The sequence below is a fragment of the Mastigoproctus giganteus genome, chromosome 7 (genome assembly GCF_048544385.1).
Source record: "Mastigoproctus giganteus isolate SK-2022 chromosome 7, ASM4854438v1, whole genome shotgun sequence".
Classification (NCBI taxonomy): Eukaryota; Metazoa; Arthropoda; class Arachnida; order Uropygi; family Thelyphonidae; genus Mastigoproctus; species Mastigoproctus giganteus.
The window spans coordinates 20,375,640-20,389,581 of NC_143581.1; the positions used below are offsets into that span (position 1 = coordinate 20,375,640).

The 13,942-nt window shown below is 35.5% G+C and overlaps 1 protein-coding gene across 1 annotated transcript in view; it reads left to right on the plus strand.

The window, feature by feature from the left end:
• The first annotated feature begins 633 nt into the window (after positions 1-633).
• LOC150082627 (dynein regulatory complex subunit 4-like) overlaps positions 634-13,942 on the plus strand; it is a 37,831-nt gene continuing 24,522 nt past the window's right edge. Inside the window, exons 1-3 of the mRNA XM_090377870.1 lie at positions 634-717; positions 3,949-4,146; positions 13,721-13,927. Of these exons, the coding sequence (XP_090233996.1) occupies positions 703-717; positions 3,949-4,146; positions 13,721-13,927 (420 nt within the window). The 5' untranslated portion in view covers positions 634-702. The remainder of the gene's footprint in view (positions 718-3,948; positions 4,147-13,720; positions 13,928-13,942) is intronic.

A 13,942-nucleotide genomic window follows, 5' to 3' on the forward strand; every position in this document is an offset into this window, starting at 1 on the left:
TCAACCACACAAGGCTCGAAGACAGATTTCAATATATAGAAATCTGAAATGGTTCCAATAATTAAATGTGAATGTTATTTAATTATTGGAACCATTTAGATCTAATTATATAAATTTGTTCTTTCACACCAATAAACAAATTATATATTTTACATGGTAAAGTGTCTTTTGTTAAATATAATACTTGAAATCAATAAAATAGTGTCATGTTGCCCAAGTATCTACAGTCTCAAGAAAACAAGAATTTCTCCCTGCATTAGAATAAATTTGTATTCCACAAAACAAATTTTGTCAGCAAGAAGATGCTGAAGAAGTGTATAGAATTGTACCATGAAACTTGTTTTCCATATATTTCTTAGAAAATGAAATACAAATTTGCTCTAATGCAGCAAGAATTGCTAATTTCCTTAACTTTAAGACCATAAAAAATTTAAAAATTTTATAATTTATATCATATAAATTTAATTTTATTAAAACTGTTCCAAATTTAATGAAACACCAATATGTAAATATTTTTATTTAGTTTTATCTATCGAGAAAATCTTAATTTATTACATTCAGTAAATATTAAATTCACCTGAGTATATTTGAAGTATCATTTTGTATATTTTTTAGCCTCCAAAGAAGAAGAAAAGTAGTAAAAAAGGTGGGAAAAAAGGTGGTCGAAAAATAGCAGTTATTGATGGAATATCTGTTACAGAAATGACAAAGGAGATGGTTTGTATCAATTTATTTTATGTTATGATATATATGTTACATTCTGTGTTATGTCACTAGTTTGTAATATAATGCTTTGCTTTACTAAACAAAATAAAAGATTCCATTCTTTCATTGGTAATTTGTTATGTATCACGCCCACTGTGGTGGTTAAGGTGTACAAAGAATGGTGCCAATTGGGTCAAACCACCTCCCAACAACAGAACTGAAAAGGATTATGCAATGTGGATGTTAGCGGTGAGGGAATAGTGCAGTATGTTGTAAAGCAGGTCACTATGCAACAGTTGACATTGCAATACAGTATGGGGAATGCAAGAACAATATTCCAAATGACAATGTACTGCACACTCAGACGTATGGGTTCTGCAGTGGATGACCCAAGAGATGCCCTCTCATCATTGCTGATCAACATTGACAATGAATACTGTAGTGTCAACAACACGCTGGCTGGATGAATCCAAATACCTGGTGCAGTGCACCGATGGACACCTTTGTATGTCACACAAGCAAACGAGTCAGTGGACTCATCATGTATGGCGCCCACTATCCAGGCAGGTAGTTGCTTAATATGGGGCATCTTTTGCTGGCAAGAACTAGGACCCCCCCCTAGTGTGTATGGACCAATGTTTCACTGGTGATTTCTACTGGCAGCTCTTCTTACATGGACCAATGTTTCACTGGTGATTTCTACTGGCAGCTCTTCTTACATTTTTTTCCCCAGACAGAAATGGGATCTTTCAAGAAAATAATGCGTTGTCTCATTAGGCCCACACTGTGTACAAGTGGTTTAAGGAACACAGTTAAGATGTCACCCATCTTGATTGGCGTACAAATTTGTCTGACTTCAGTCCAATCGAGCACCTGTGGGATGTTTTGGAATGGTAAGTGAGGCATATGGACACCCAATCATTATCTATTCTGACACTGTGGAAAGCCTTGCAGTCAGCATGGCTGCAGATCCCTGCGGACATCCACACACACACACACACACACACACACACACACACACACACACACACACACACACACACACACACACACACACACACACAGTGAGCGTATGTGTGCATGCATATGGTAAGTGCTTGCTTTAGTGGACTTCAGAAACAAGGGACAGTGTCTTTAAAACCTTGCTTGTTGTCTGCATAGGACAGGGGTTGACAACCTGCGGCTCTAACTTTTAGCCCACATGAAGCTGTTTGTTGTTGTTTGTTATTTGCTTCTTAGGAGTATTAGCAACTAAGGCCATATTGCTCCGGGGGGATATGTGATGGTCATTCCCTGACCTTTCCGCATCCTCCGTATTTGGTGGTCACGGGCTCGAACCCCGTCTAATCAAGAAGCGTGTACTACACATTGCTGCTCCTGCCCACCTGGCTATGGAAGCGCCTCCACATGAAGCAAAATTTGAAATGAAGTTCAAGGACTTAAAAAATCAAGGACATGTGGAGTGCAAGACTAAAATGCCTTAAAACTGAAATTGAAGATTTGGAGATTCAAAAGGCTGCCCTTGCAATTTTACATAAATGGATGCCGATGGATGAGTTGAAAAAGCAAGACCAAATTGTGTTCGATGCTTGGTGTAGCTTACCGGACACACATAAATTTGAAAATATTTGCGTTTGTGCTTCTCTCAGTTTTTGGTTCGACAAATTTTTGCAGGCAAATGTTTTCGAACATGAACTGTATTAAAAATAAACCAAGAAACCGTCTGAACAATGCGAGTCTCTCAGCATGTTTAAAGATAAAAATTACAGCATACTTCCCTGATGTTGAGAGACTCACTCAAGAAGTTAAGCAGCAAAAGTCACATTAATTTGAAATATTATTAATAAATAATATTTAAAAATATATATTTTTTTAATAAAACACCTTTCCACTCTATTCCATTTCTTAAACTTCCCCCCAGCTTGAGCTGAAATGCAGCTCTTCAGATTCTCTCTCTTTTTTTAATTAGATCAAAAATGGCTCTTCACTCAAAAAGGTTGCCGATCCCTGGTATAGGAGCTTGTAACATCACTTCCTCAGGCTAATGGTTTTTAACCATCAGTTAAGATATTTTAACAATAAAGCAAGTTTAACTCACAGATGATAAGTAAGAAAAGTAACTCACAGATGATTTTCAGTAAGAAAAGCAAGACCAGCTATCTTATCATCTGTAAGTTGTTTAGACTTGTTTATCAGTACAGTATTAGATAATCATACAGAAAAATAGAAATGCTGTATGAAGCATTTTTGTTCTTTTTTATGATCATAAAAGTAATTTATTGGAATACTGTATCGCACTTGTCTTTACAGTTCCTGCTGTTATGAAGAAACTGTATACAAGTTGAAATTTATACAACATGGAAAATTGTCCAGTATACAAGTGAAAACCATGCACAAAGACAAGAAATTTTGCTCTCACAAGCGTGGTTTTCCTATTATAGTACCATTTTCAAGCCAAAGTTTTTAAAAAACCAGAGAGCCATTGGATACAGTTATAAACTTCATTAGTTTATCTTATAACTAACTTTAGTTTTAACTTATAACTGTCATTTCTTAGTTTATATTACAGCTATCTTTAGGATATAATTATTCATAGACAGCATCAGAAAACCACCCAGGTAAAGCTTTCAGGCTTCTTCAAGCCTATGTCTTTTAAAGATTAACATCAGTAGAGAGCACCAAGTGGGCAGGATTTTTCTCACCTCATCACCCTCTACCAGCCTGCTGAGTGTCAGGTATCAGTAAAATATCATCTGAACTTCCATGGATAATACTTAAGAACTCTTCAGACTCCGAATAAGTGTTAGTCAGAGTCACCACTAGGCAATATAGTAAAATTTCAAGCTTGTCTACTCCATATAACTTATAAGCACAGTAAAATATAGTGTTGCATTTTTTAGCATTTTTTATTTTATAGTATAGCACTTTATCATAACATTCTAGTAACTTTCCCAAGCATGTGAATTGCTTTCAAGTTTAGCAAATAATTGGCTTGATTTACAGCCCAGTAAATCAAGGTTTTTCTTTCTCTCTCTGTTAAAAACTATGTTAAATGTATTATTTAAAAATATTTTAATAAATAAATTTATTTATTTTTTGTATTGTTTCAAGAATTCATATTTCTGTTCCATAAATATTATAATAATCTATGTTATGTAGTTATACTGTCATTTGCTTTTGCAGCATTACTTAATGGCGTGGTTTCTTTAGTGATTTTATTTTAATAATTTTTTTTTTTTAAAGCTTGAAGGGCATGTTTGGAGATTGCAGCATGAAATTGAAAGGGAACGAGAAGAAAGAAACTTCTTCCAGTTAGAAAGAGATCAAGTTACCTCCTTCTGGGAAGTAGCAAAGCAGAAATTAGAAGAAAAAGATCAAGAATTAATGCTGAAGGACAGAAATGCAGAGTCAGCTGAAGAGAGACATCTAGCAGAAATTAAGGTGTGTGTGTATGTATGTATGTGTGCACTAAGGATGTATAAATCCAAGAAAAAGAGGATGTTATCAGAACATATACTAAAGCAAATTTATTGTCATTGCAGATTGTGAATTGTATAACGTTAGGTAAATTATTTTCAGCCTTTACCCACCTTTCTGTTTCATTGCTTGATATTATATTTTAAGTGTAAAGTGCAAACTCATCTAATTGTACTATCTACACATCTTTCCTGTTGGGCTTAATATTTCCCACACACTCGTAATGCATTGTATGCAACAACAGATCTAACTGCTTCTCAGTCCAATAAATCTAATAAAACCATGATTCTGCAAGGCAAAGGAAGTCAAGTTCTTTTGTCAGGAGAAGGGTTTTGGGGAGTGGAGTTTGTTGGTTAAGCTGTATAAAAATTGTAAATCTAAGGATGAAAGTTGCCAAGGTAAGTAAAAAATGGTGAAGACAACCTGTGCATTGTATTATGCTTTGTTTTCTCCTCACCTTCTGTTTCATCCCCTTATTAATGTTTGTTGTAATGGTTACCATCTCTTTTAAACAATGTCATCACCTGACAGGTTAGAGAGAAAAGGGCAAGATAGATATTAACTTATCCAGTGCTGGATAAGTATGCAAGGCAGAGTTGTATTTGCCGAGCTTGGCCCAACAACACTGCACCATTCAGTATTTTCAAATGCAATGTTCAGTGTATTTTCCAGAAATGTTCAGTAGCTTCAAATTGATCTGAGTGGTTCATTTGAGTCCTGGCTGTTGGCCTCAACATGACATCTCTACTTTTCCTGTTGGTCTTAATCTGGTATTTTCCAGGCACTCCCATATGGAGCAGCAGGTCTAATTGTTGCTGCATATGGGAGTGACTGGAAAATGTTAAGACAATGTTGGTCAGCAATATTTGCTAACTTTTCCTTAGCAAATGATGCTGAAGTAAAGGTTGAGTTTAATTTGGGTAAGTGGCACAGGTTCTCCAGGGTTCCAAAGTTGCATTGGGCTCAGAGGCTAATGGAATCACTGTAAGTTTTCTAGTGCTCACTATTTATATGCAACAGAGCCCTAGGCCACCTAAATCCCACATTGTTTTCAGGCACTGCATCAGATGGATATATTTGTACTAGCCTGTCTTTAACACAAATGTTCATTTCTGTGGGACATGTGTCGGAAGCTCCTGAGAAGCAAAGTCATTGGCCATTCATATGAGCATGTAATCTCAATTGATATTGGCATTAATTTTTGGAGCATGTCGAGAAATGAGTGGTGGGATAATTTAAATCACTGATTGTCCACCAATTTTTAACAGCCTATAATAGTATAAGTTTACAATATCCAAGGCAATTTGGATTTACTAAGGGACACTGCACTTTGGATGCCATCAAAAAAGTGATGGACATAACCACATCTAGTGATTCCAAGTATGTCTTTGGCACCTTTGTGGACTTCAAAGGTGCCTTTAAAACTGTATGGTGGTAAAACATCCTGGAGCGGTTCAAGGAGGTGGGGTCTCGGCTCCAATATATTAACTTGTTGCAAATTACTTTGAGGAAAGAAGCCTGGTCGCACTTCAGGCACAGGTAAAGTAAACAGAGAAGTCACAAGAGGTTGCTTGCAGGGATCAGTTCTAGGCCCCTATTGCTGGAATGCAGACTATGACAGGTGGCTAACACTGCAACACAACAATGCTGTCAAGTTAGTCTATGCCAATGATCTGGTTGTGCCCATTAGCATTAGTTGAGGCATATGATGCAAGAAAGCAAGCTTATAGAGCATCAGCCAAAAAAAACCATTTCACCCATCCAATAACTCCAAATGTTTGTCTAGTTCAGCCTTAAATTTATTTAAGCTATCAACTTCCACAACAACAGATGGAAGTCTGTTCCAGCAATCAACTACCCACTAGCTAAAGACAATCTGCACATCTATTCTACAACTGTCTTTCCTCAATTTGAATCTATGCCCTCTCAGGTTCTTAATCTGAGCAGGCGGAAGTATCCTGTCAACATTGAGCCTGCTCAAACCATTCAAGGCCTTATACACCTCGATCAGGTCACCTTGCAGGTGCCTAGTTTCCAGATGCTGCAACTTGCAGAACTTAAGCCTTTCTTCGTAAGCACACCCCTTTGTTCTTCTCACCAATCTTGTTGCCCTTCTCTGTACTCGTTCTAGCAACTCTACATCCTTCCTAAAATGAGGCCTCCAGACCTGTACGCAGTACTCATGGTGTGGCCTGACCATTGCCTTATACAAAGGGATAATCACCTCCTTGTCTCTGCTTGCAAAATTCCTATGTCATTAACAAAACTCCATGATCTGCTCTGGCAGCCCGTGTGCACTGCTCAGAGAACTTCATATCTGACTTCACAGTTACCCCTATGTCTTTTTCATTCTCCACCTCCCTGAGTGTAGTACCACACTGTTGGTACATTTCTCTTGGGTTACTGCTACCCATATGCAGTACTTTGCATACAACCCTGCCAACCTTTGTATCACTGCAAAACTTGTACATTAAGCCTGATATACCTTCATCGATATCATTGATAAATACAGTCAATCCTCGAATAACACAATAGTTGTGTTCCTAGAAACCCTCGTGCAATGCAAAATCGTGCAATATAAATAACAGGCCTTATGGGAAAAATAGGGTTAGGTGCTAGTCACCCAAGATTGAACACACATTTGTAACCAAAACATTACCAAACACAATAAATAATCATAATAAAATACTTACGTATTTTATTATGATTTTATTTTATCATAATAAAATACTTACGTATTTTATTATGATAAAATATGACGTACATAATAAAATACTTACGTATTTTATTACATAATAAAATATTGCTAATTCTTTTGCTTCTATCGTAATCAAACTTGTTCTGTGTTTGATCTTCTATCCAAACAGACTACAGATGGTCCATCCCATTACTTCCAATTCTTTGTGTCTTGATCTAATGGATTTTATTACAGTTTGAGTTGTTCCTGCCATGAGTCCGCCTCTTTTTTCTCTTTTTCTTTTTCTCTCTGAATCTGTAGTATCTTCACCAGGACGCTTCCTTTTCACACTTTTTTCAAGTACTTTACTCATTTTTAGGGAATAAAGCACAAAATTTAGTATAAAAAGGACGAAAATGAGGAGGCACGCTTGATACACATAAACAAAGCTGGATTTGTAGCAACTGAATAAACAATACCATAAAGGCAGAAACACACTATTATCACCTCATGCTAGCTCACATTTTAGTAAAGCACATTTCTGGAGTTCAGAAATGTGCTTTACTAAACCATAAAACAATAAAAACAATTTTCACTTGCATTCCTGCTAGTGGAATCTGTTATAAACTGGTAGTAAACTCGAACTAATTGCATTTGCGATAATACCGATAGGTGGAATTGTGGGTTTTAACATTATTATGGTGAAATGTGTTTCCCCTTCACTGAAAAATTCAATCATATAAAAAACATAAATACATTTTCAGAATCTTCTCTTCATTCCTATTGTGTAGTGTTCAGTTGGGGTGATTCCCACGTTCGACTGCCATTTGTTATAAACTCAAGGGCGAATCATGCATAAGCAAATTTGGTTCATGTTATTTACAACATCGTTCCCCTATTTATAAATCGTGTATAATCGAATTTGTGTAGTGTAAACACATGTTATACAAGAACTGACGGTACACAAAACAACAGCCGACCGGGCTAGCCGAGTGGGTAAAGTACCTGCCCGACAACCCAAAGGTCGCGGGTTCGATTCCCGCCTCGGGCTTGGATCAAAGTACTGCAAAAACCTTGGGAGGTGCAATATGGCCACAGAAGCCGATGCGCCAACAACTACCAAATCAAAAAAAAAAAAAAATCAACAAAACAACAATGGGCCCAGCACCGAACCCTGGGGGACTCCACTGATAACATTAGTCCACGTAGAGCAGTGCTCATTGATTACCACCCTCTGCCATCTCCCACTCGACCATCCCTTTATCCAGGGCCAGTTCTGGTAGGTGTGCAGTGCACGCAGATGGCCAAATCCGTAGGGCGGCTGATAATGCACTTTAAAGAATAAAATTAAAATGTAATTTTAAATGTAAAATAAAATTAAAATGTAAAATATTATTTTAATATAGTGGTCGGCGATGAAATAGTGAACGTGGCATTGTTAATAAATAATATTGTATTCTTTAAAGGCCCATTCACAATGAAAATTAAACATAAAAATAATGTAACAAACGTTACCATAAAATTAAGAAGTCATACCAATATTCACAATGGGAACATAAACATGACCGTGAACATATTTGGTAACCATGGAAACACAACATGCTCTTCTTTCATACTTAAAAAAATTGATGTTTGCACGATGATGGATGATATAGCTGTGCAGTTTATGGTTATAAATAATGCCAAAGCATACGTGTTAGATGTTTTGCATCAGAAAATGTAGAAGTGCAAGCACAGGCGATGGTGTGTTCATCCGTTGAACCAAAGAAGGATTCAACAATGAGACTTCCATAACCTCTATGATTGTGTTTTGTTTTAAATCACGTAAACAAAAGCACAAAAACTTGGAGTTTGCAAACTTTCATGTTAATGTCTTATGATTAAGTTTAAGGTTACACTTACGTAATTCATTGTGAATGGTTTCATTTAATAACATAGGTACAAAGTTTTATGCTTATGTTATGTTTAATTTTCATTGTGAATGGGCCTTTATTCCCGTACAATTAATCTTAAAGCGAAACTTACATCATTGTTTTAATTGTTGACGGAACCGAAAGAAAATTTAAATAAAGAGAGAAATGTGCACAAACGTTATTAATTTAAATATTCACCCAACAATTAATTCTCTTGTCGACCGTTTTCAACATTTTCACAGCAAACAATTCATTACTACCGAGTGAGCAGTGAGGTGAGAAATATGTGGATGGACAACGGGTGCATAAATCATAAATATAACCTAAGAAACTGTCATGTGAGATTAGAGCTTTTGCTGATAAAGAATAAACATAACAGGTACATATTTTCATTTTGTACTTATTTATTTTAATTTAGTGTAAGTAAACCTTTGGTACCCGCACAAAAAGGTTTAAGTCAGGTTTGGGTCATTACAAAGTTTTTATACATTTGAAAAGAGAAAAAATAGTTTGTGCCCTGTAAGCAAAGAATTATTATTATTATTATTATAATTCTTTGAAATATTATAAGAAAACAAAATGTCAGTCTGGTGCTTTTTATCGCAAGCAAAAAAATGAAAGTGATAAGGAAAAGGAAAAATTACAAGGATTCGTGCTGAAATTTGTAAAGTTGGACGAGGGTGACCCAACAGCATCAACATCAATCGCTTCGGAATTCATTTCAGACAGTAAGGATGAAATAGAAGGCGAAAAATCAAATGACAAGTTTGAAGTTCGTTTGAAATTGTGCCAAGAAATATCAGTGCCTGAATCAAGCTGTGGTGAGGATAATTTAGAAAATAATAATTGTGTTGAATTGACAGCCAAATATGATATAGGGGATCCTTTTAGCTGGCCACCAATTATTAATAATCTGTTATTAGAACTCATAATTCAGAAGGGCCTGTAACGTCTCAAAATATGAAATTTCCTAAAGATAACAATGGAAGATCATTTTCTGCATCACAATATATGAGACTTTTACCCAACAGTGAAAAAGTTCAAAGAACTTAGTTAATCTATTCTACAAAATCGAATAGTGTGTTTTGCAACAAAAGTTATTTTGTTGCAATTTGTTTGCTTTAAAGCAAAACAAAGTAACAGATAGTCGGGTTTTCAGATTGGCAACATTTAGCCACTCATTTATCATGGCATGAAACGAGCATAGAACCTATGCCAAATTGTAAAAAGAGGTATGAATTAAAAACACGCCTTGACAACAATCGTAAAATTGACATAGAACAACAACAGTACTTTGAGTCTGAAAAAAAGACGATGGCGATCCATTATTGAAAGAATCATTGCAGTTGTCCAGTTTTTAGTAGGGCAGTGTTTATCTTTCAGCGGTAAAAATGATAAATTTTATGAAACAAATAATGGAAATTTTTTAAAGACTATAGAAATGTTGGCGAAATTTGACCCCATCTCACAGCATGTCAATAACATAACACAATCTCAACCTGCTAAAAGTGATATACCTCATTACTTAGGCCATGCTTTTCAAAATGAAATCATATCTGTTTTAGCAAGTGGCATAAAATCAAAAATCAAGGAATTTGTAAAGAAAGCAAAATATTTTTCGGTAATTCTCGACTGCACGCCAGATGCCAGTCACACTGAACAAATAGCACTCGTAGTAAGAATTGTAAATATCGACACTTCTGATGTTGCAGTTCGAGAATTATTTCTTGAGTTTTATCCATATCAGACACTACAGGGGAAGGTTTATGTAATTATCTTTTAAGTTAACTCTTAATAGATTATGAATTAGATATTCAAGATATGCATGAACAAGGGCATGATAATGGAGCAAATATGCATGGTAAATTTTGTTCTGCAAGCCACTATGCCATAAGCATAGTGGCTTGCAGAACAAAATTAGGAATATAAATCCTAGAGCTTATGCTTGTGCATCTCATTCATTGAATTTAGTTGTAAATGGTGCTGCCAACGTAACATTTGAAACAGTAATTTTTTTAACGTTCAAGAATTATACATGTTTTTTCTGCGCCCCCTTACAGATGGGATATACTAAATCATAATATCACTAGATTAACACCAAAATCTGTAAGTGATACAAGATGGGAGAGTAGAATAAAAGCAGTGCAACCTCTCAGATTGCAATTAAGTGAAGTCTTGAAAAGTTTGAATGACATAATAGATAATTTCTAAGTTTCTAATTTTTAAATTTCTAAGTGCAGCCAGATCTGATGAGGCATTTAATAAATATATTAGGGATGTAAAAGTTTTAGCTGCAGAACTAAATGTAGTGGCAGAATTTCCAGTTGTAAGGAGTAGAACTAAAGTTCGCCATTTTGATTATGAAAGTCCCGATGAACAAATCATAAATCCAAAAGAATTGTTTAGAATACAATTTTATCTAACAATTGTTGATACAGCCTTAAATTCCATTCAGGAAGGGTTTGAAAATCTAAATAAATGTAATAATGTATTTAAATTTCTTTGTGAATTTGGAGAAATGACTGAAGAGGAAATTAAAAAATCTTGTTTTGATTTAGATGTTTCTCTTCAAATTATTAAAGGAAGCACAAGTATTAAGGATATTGATGGTCTTCAGCTCTTCAGTGAGCTGATAACATATAGAATTTTGAGCAGTGGAATTGCAGACCCATTAAAAAACCTGACAAATATTACAAAAAATAACTTGATGTCATCATTTCCTAATCTGTTTATAGCTTTGAGAATTTTTCTGACTTTATCAGTTAGTGTAGCATCAGGTGAAAGGAGTTTTTTGAAACTCAAACTTATAAAAACATATTTAAGAATGTCAATGACTCAAGAAAGGTTTAATGATCTGTTAGCTATCCGTAGCCGAGTGGTCAGGAGCGAGAGTGCAGTAGCACACACTCTTTGAGTAGACTGGGGTTCAAGCCCCTGACTGCTGAATACGGTCGATCTGCCAACCCGCACAGGACCAGTGTGGCAGATTATGGTACATTTTCCTCAGCATGAATTGTTGAGGAGGCTTCCATCCTGCAGTGGGTTGATAATGGCTGCACTTTTTTTTTTTTTTTTTAGCTCTAGAAAAGGAATTGTGTGAAGGTTTAGAATTATCAGATGTTATTGATGAATTGGCAAATAAGAAAGCAAGAAGAGTGCAGTTCTAACTTTATGGGTGCATTTTGTTACTTCTGTTTGATATCTTGTACATTTTTGATTTGAATAAAATTAAAATAAGTATATTAAATATTTTTATGGATTTTTTTACCCCTGTCAACTATATGGAACTGTCATAAAAACATACTAGTAGGCTCCCATGGGTTGGGTTAGGTTATGAATCTACTCGCAATCCACATTGATAGGGGTGGCCAAATATCTCTAGCATGTAGGTGGCTAACAGCCCAAAACCGGCCCTGCCTTCATCCATTGCAGCAACTTAGTGCCATACCGCTCCAATTTGTACAGCAGTCTTCCATGTGCAACAGTATCAAAAGCTTTCCTGAAATCAAAGTATATGATATCAAAATTATTTTTTGCATCCAGTTCCTTTGTGGCCACATCATAGTATCCAATCACATTGGTCAGACAAGACTTCCCCTTAACAAACACATGCTGTGTCTGAATTATTACTGCAGTCTTCTCTAGGTGATCCTGTATCACCTCTTTAACCAGTGACTCCATTATTTTCCCCAGAACAGAAGTTAAACTAAAAGGTCTATAATTGTGTCACACTTTGCACTGCCTTTGTGAATTGGGGATACATTTGCACATTTCCAGTCCATGCGGACCTCCTCTGCTTCTAAGAATGCTCTCATAATTATGACTAAGGGTTTTCTTACTTCTCTTTCTGCCTCCTTCAATATAACTGGATAGATTCCATCTGCCCTAGGTGCCTTTATTTATGTTTAACTTCAAAAATTTCTCCTCCACTTTGCTCTCAGTTATTACAAAATCACTTAACTCCTTTTTAGAGTTTGATAACTTCTGGCATTTCCCCTCCTTGAATAACTCCTCATATGTAAATGTAGATGCAAAATACTCATTCAGTTTATCAACTACTTGAGCAGGATCATCAATAGTCGAACCATCTATGTTAAGTGGACCAATCTGATTCATCCCCTTCCTTCTAGAGTTTACGTAAGTAAAGCTCTTTGCTGTTTTTCTTTGCATCCTTTGCCAAAGATTTATCACAATCTGCCTTTGCCTGCCTAACCTCCTTTGTGACTTGATTAGAGACTAGTTTATATCTGCCATAGGCTTCTCTGTTGCCTGATAATTTATATGCATCCCATGCAATTTTATTCTCTGCCACAAGCCTCATTAATTCATCTGACATCCATTTAGGCCTGAACCTTGAACAATATTTCTTAGTTGGCATGAAAAGCCTAGCAGCTTCCAAGATTTATTCTTTGAATGCTTCCCATTTAGAATTTGCTGTTGGTAACATCATCAGTTGGTCCCACTGTATAGAATTTAAAAACTGTCTCAGACTACCAGTTACCTTTACAAAAGCAAAAACTCTTCCCTTTACCCCTGATGGTACTCTTTGAGTAAATCCCACATCAGCACTGTGATCGTTGCCACCTAGTGGTTCCTTTATCTGCAGATTCTTAATGCATGAAGAAGCACTACTGATAATCAGATCAAGAGTATTACTCCCTCTAGTCGCCTCCTGAACATGCCTCCCAAACTAAACTGTATTAGCTTATTAAAAGTTTTCTGTATTTTTGTAGATAACTTTTTGGAATTTATTCCCTGTTTCAGTTAATTAAAGCAATTTTTTTAAAGTGATTTAATAAATTAGCAAATAATATGAAATGAAAAAATAAAAGAAACAGTAATTAAAATAGTCTCAATAAATGAAATTTTTACAAGTATATTAACAGTTAATAAAAATATTTAATTGCACTTTCATTTTTTTTCTTTTTCTTTTTTTTTTTTTTTTCAGATTTATAAACAAAAAGTCAAGCATTTAATGCTTGAGTATCAGCAAAATTTAGCTAATCAGAAAATGGATGGTATGTCTGCTCTTCGACTAGCTGAAAATGATTACAAACAATCAGAAAATTCACTACTGGAAGAGAAGAGATTGCTAAAAGTACGACTAAAAGAACAGCAAATATTGCACCAAGAAGCTATCAAGGACCTGAAACTGGTAAAATTTTGCTCA